Raw genomic sequence first — 3545 nt, forward strand, 5'->3', positions numbered from 1 at the left:
TTTTTACAACACCTTCAGAACGTCCTAAAAGGACGTCTTTTAGCGTCTAATTTAGAATCAGTTAAGAACGTGTCCGAGACGTTCCGTCTGAACGTTCATTGTACGTTTTTGTGCGTCTCCGTATCCTCTTAGGCAGGGAAAGGAACTTATAGCCATTCAACTTATAGACGGTTTTTGAAGAACTATAGCGACATTTGACACATAAAAGTTGGCAGATTTTTAGTTTTGAGGACTTTTTGTTATTCTTAGAAAGCAGTTAGCAATTTTAAGGATTCACTTCAACTTCCCCCTCATTTTATTACTGAAATACTACTTGTAAATCACTAATCTTATAAATGTAATCACGCATTTGTAATCATGCATTCTTGTAATCATGTATTCAATTTATTAAAAGCTTAAATCAAGGTTATTATTAGGTAACTAATAAAGTAATTATCTAAGATTCCTGTTAATAGATTGATTTAAATTCTTTATTTTTATTTTGCGCCGAAACATAAATAAGTTAGGAAACGTCCATAAAATACGCTACGCAAAATATATTTAAAAAAACTTTTTTTGTTTTGTTTATTGTGAAAGTTTGCGTTACGTAATTTATGAACGATCCTTGAAAGAATAATAAAAATAAATTTATTTATTATTCAAATGAGTTAAATTATTTTAAATTTAATTAACAACCAAATAGTTTTTACTAGCATTAATTGAAAAAAAGTAAGTTAAACTCCGTATTAATAAAAAAAATGTGTAATCTTTAATAAATAAGTAGAAAAGATTAATTTAGAGCGGCCATGGCGCAAATGTAGAAACACTCGCTTTAGAAGCAAGAGGTTCATCGGTAATTAAGAAGGAATGAACCTTCTAGTTTAATGCTTCCCGCAGTGCTTTAGATCGTTTGGTCTTTTTGGGGGCACTTAAAACAAAAAAGTTTAAAAAAAAAAAAGCATTACAATAATTTTTAGCAGGTAATAGTTTCAAAGCTAAACAATTTAAGAGCATCCAAAATTATTTGCTAACAATAATAAAATTCTATGAGACATTTATTTTGAGTAATTGATAAATAATAACATATAAAGCAGTGCGCTTTATTATTTAGTTATATGGAATCCAAAGCACAGCAATTAAAATTTTAAAATGTATTTACATGTTAATGTAGACTCAAAGCTAAAACAAAGATACCATCGAAGCTGATTATGCCAATCAATAAAAAATTAGATGGACTTTACAGGAGACATTGTCAAAAACAAGTATGTAATAAGTTAGCAAACGCTGTGAATTAACAAACGTCTGGCGTTAGGGTTATATAATGAATTAGGTTTCATGATTATAGCATGTTCAAAAAATGCAGTAATCAAGACATTTATTTTTCCCAATGAATGCATAATAATATTATGGTATACTTTTTAATTTTGTATTTTTTCTTTTTTTTTTATTATACCAGAAAAAAATAACATTGAAAAAATATTATCATTAAATAAAAATGACCATGGTAGGAAAATTACTGTTTATAATAATGCCTTATATTACATCCAGAAGCCGTTCACGTCCACGTACTGGCTTTATAGGGGTACGTACATCGCAGTTACACGCACCAGTAAAATTGTTTAGCTATAGGCGCAATAAATATACATAAATCCTTTCTAGTTAGAGCAACCTGTCTAGTAACAAAAATTTTTATGTTTTTAGACGTGCCAGACATAAACAAAATTTTTAGTTTTGTAAGATGGCATTAAAATTATCTTTAAATTTTTAACAGTTTATAAATAATCTTTAAATTTTTAACGTTGAATATAAATAGGTTATAAGACAGTAAATAAGTAATTTATTAACAAATTGCTCTTATATTTAAAGAAAATCAACACGTTTTGTTCCCAGACTCCAATCACCAAAATATTTTTTAAACCATTTTTATTTGACTTTTTTTTTTTTTTTTTTTGACAGAGCATATGTTAAGCCTAATAATGACAAATATGAAATATTAAAATATCATTTTAGTGACCATGAGTGATATAACAAAAAAAAATTAATAAAAATGTTAAAAAAAAAAAGATTGTGTAATAAAAGATGCATACCTGTTTAAAAATTTGCCCTGCCATCTTCAAAATTTATTTGATAAATGTGTAAAGTTAGTGGACTGAGATTTATATAATGAGCATTAAAAATTACGCAATATCTAGAATTAAATTGCGCCAGACGCTAATCTAAGTTTTCAAGTAAAGTAAAGCTTAAGTTAATTTGGTTAATTTTTTTGTTTTGATTAATTTGGTTATATTAAAACTTGATGCCTACTTTAATTTGTTTATATTAAAAAACTGTCAAGTAATTCAATGAGGATTTTAAATACCTGCTCTGAAAAATACAAATATTACTTATCTTTAGTAAGATCTTCATATTTTCAGCATAAATATGATCTCCTTATATTTTGACGTCAATTCAAAACAAACTTGTCTCGGTCAATTCTTAACAATCTCAATTTAAATATTCTTTGAAATTTATTAGTTATCAAAACTATTGCGAGAGACTTAAAATTATCTACGTATTAAAAAGATAAACCAAAAGTCTATTATAGTCTATTATAACAATAAGATCTAAATCATTTAGAAATATACTAAAACATATTTTTATTAAACACAAAATTAAAAAAAGTCTAAAGATTTTATTTATTGTTATTTTTAATTACTACAACATTTCATCAAACACAAAAATAAAAAATAAAAAATTAAACATTTTGAAATTTAAACGTTAAACTACAAAATAATTTAATGCATTTTAATCAAATATTTTTCTGGAAGGGTTTAATAAGACAAAAAAATAAAAAAAATAAAAAAAAAAAATAAAAAAAAAGTATATAGTAAATATAAGGCGTTGCGAACGAAAGGGGCACACCAACCAATTTTCGAAAATCCGTTTTCTTTAACCATTTTTTACCTTAGTCTGTCATCTACAATATAACACAAGATCAACGTGTCAGTGGGCCTCTTTCTGACTGAAAATCAATCAAATTTCAGTCTAGAAACTTCAAACGCGATTTAGGGAGCGTTCAAAAACTGTGTGGTAGCTTAGGGGGGAGGAGGGGTCTGAAAAATACCACCAACTACCACAGAGGGGGAGGGGGTGTAAACTCTTCTACCACGTGGTAGGAAAAAGTGTAATTTCGCGCGCTTACTCAAAACTTGATTTTGGTTGGTGTACCCCTTTCGTTCGCAAAGCCTCATATAAGTGTATGCTTCTATTAGGCTGGGTGAAAAAAAACAATTGCTTTTAGTCAGCGTTTGAAGTAATTGTTTAGCTTTACGTCAATAAAAATTTCAGGAAACTTGCTCAAATTTTTATTCGAGTAAAGCTAAGCAATTTACTCCAAAAATGCTGAGTAATTGTTCAGCTTTACGTAAATAAATGTTTAAGAAAAATTGTTTATGTTTTTTTTACCAATTACATTTATTTAATACAATTAAATTTATTAATTACAATTAAATTTTTTTAATAATTAGTAAAAGCAATTGCTTTTTTCTATTCACCTGACCTATTATCTATATCTATAATAAAAATGC

General features: G+C 27.1%; 1 protein-coding gene across 1 annotated transcript in view; it reads right to left on the reverse strand.

The window, feature by feature from the left end:
- LOC136079669 (von Willebrand factor D and EGF domain-containing protein-like) overlaps positions 1 to 2340 on the reverse strand; it is an 88579-nt gene extending 86239 nt beyond the window's left edge. The window contains exon 1 of the mRNA XM_065795836.1: positions 2067 to 2340. Coding sequence (XP_065651908.1) covers positions 2067 to 2090 — 24 coding nt within the window. The 5' untranslated portion in view covers positions 2091 to 2340. The remainder of the gene's footprint in view (positions 1 to 2066) is intronic.
- Between the last annotated feature and the right edge of the window lie 1205 nt (positions 2341 to 3545).

The sequence above is a fragment of the Hydra vulgaris genome, chromosome 04 (genome assembly GCF_038396675.1).
Source record: "Hydra vulgaris chromosome 04, alternate assembly HydraT2T_AEP".
In the NCBI taxonomy this organism is placed as follows: Eukaryota; Metazoa; Cnidaria; class Hydrozoa; order Anthoathecata; family Hydridae; genus Hydra; species Hydra vulgaris.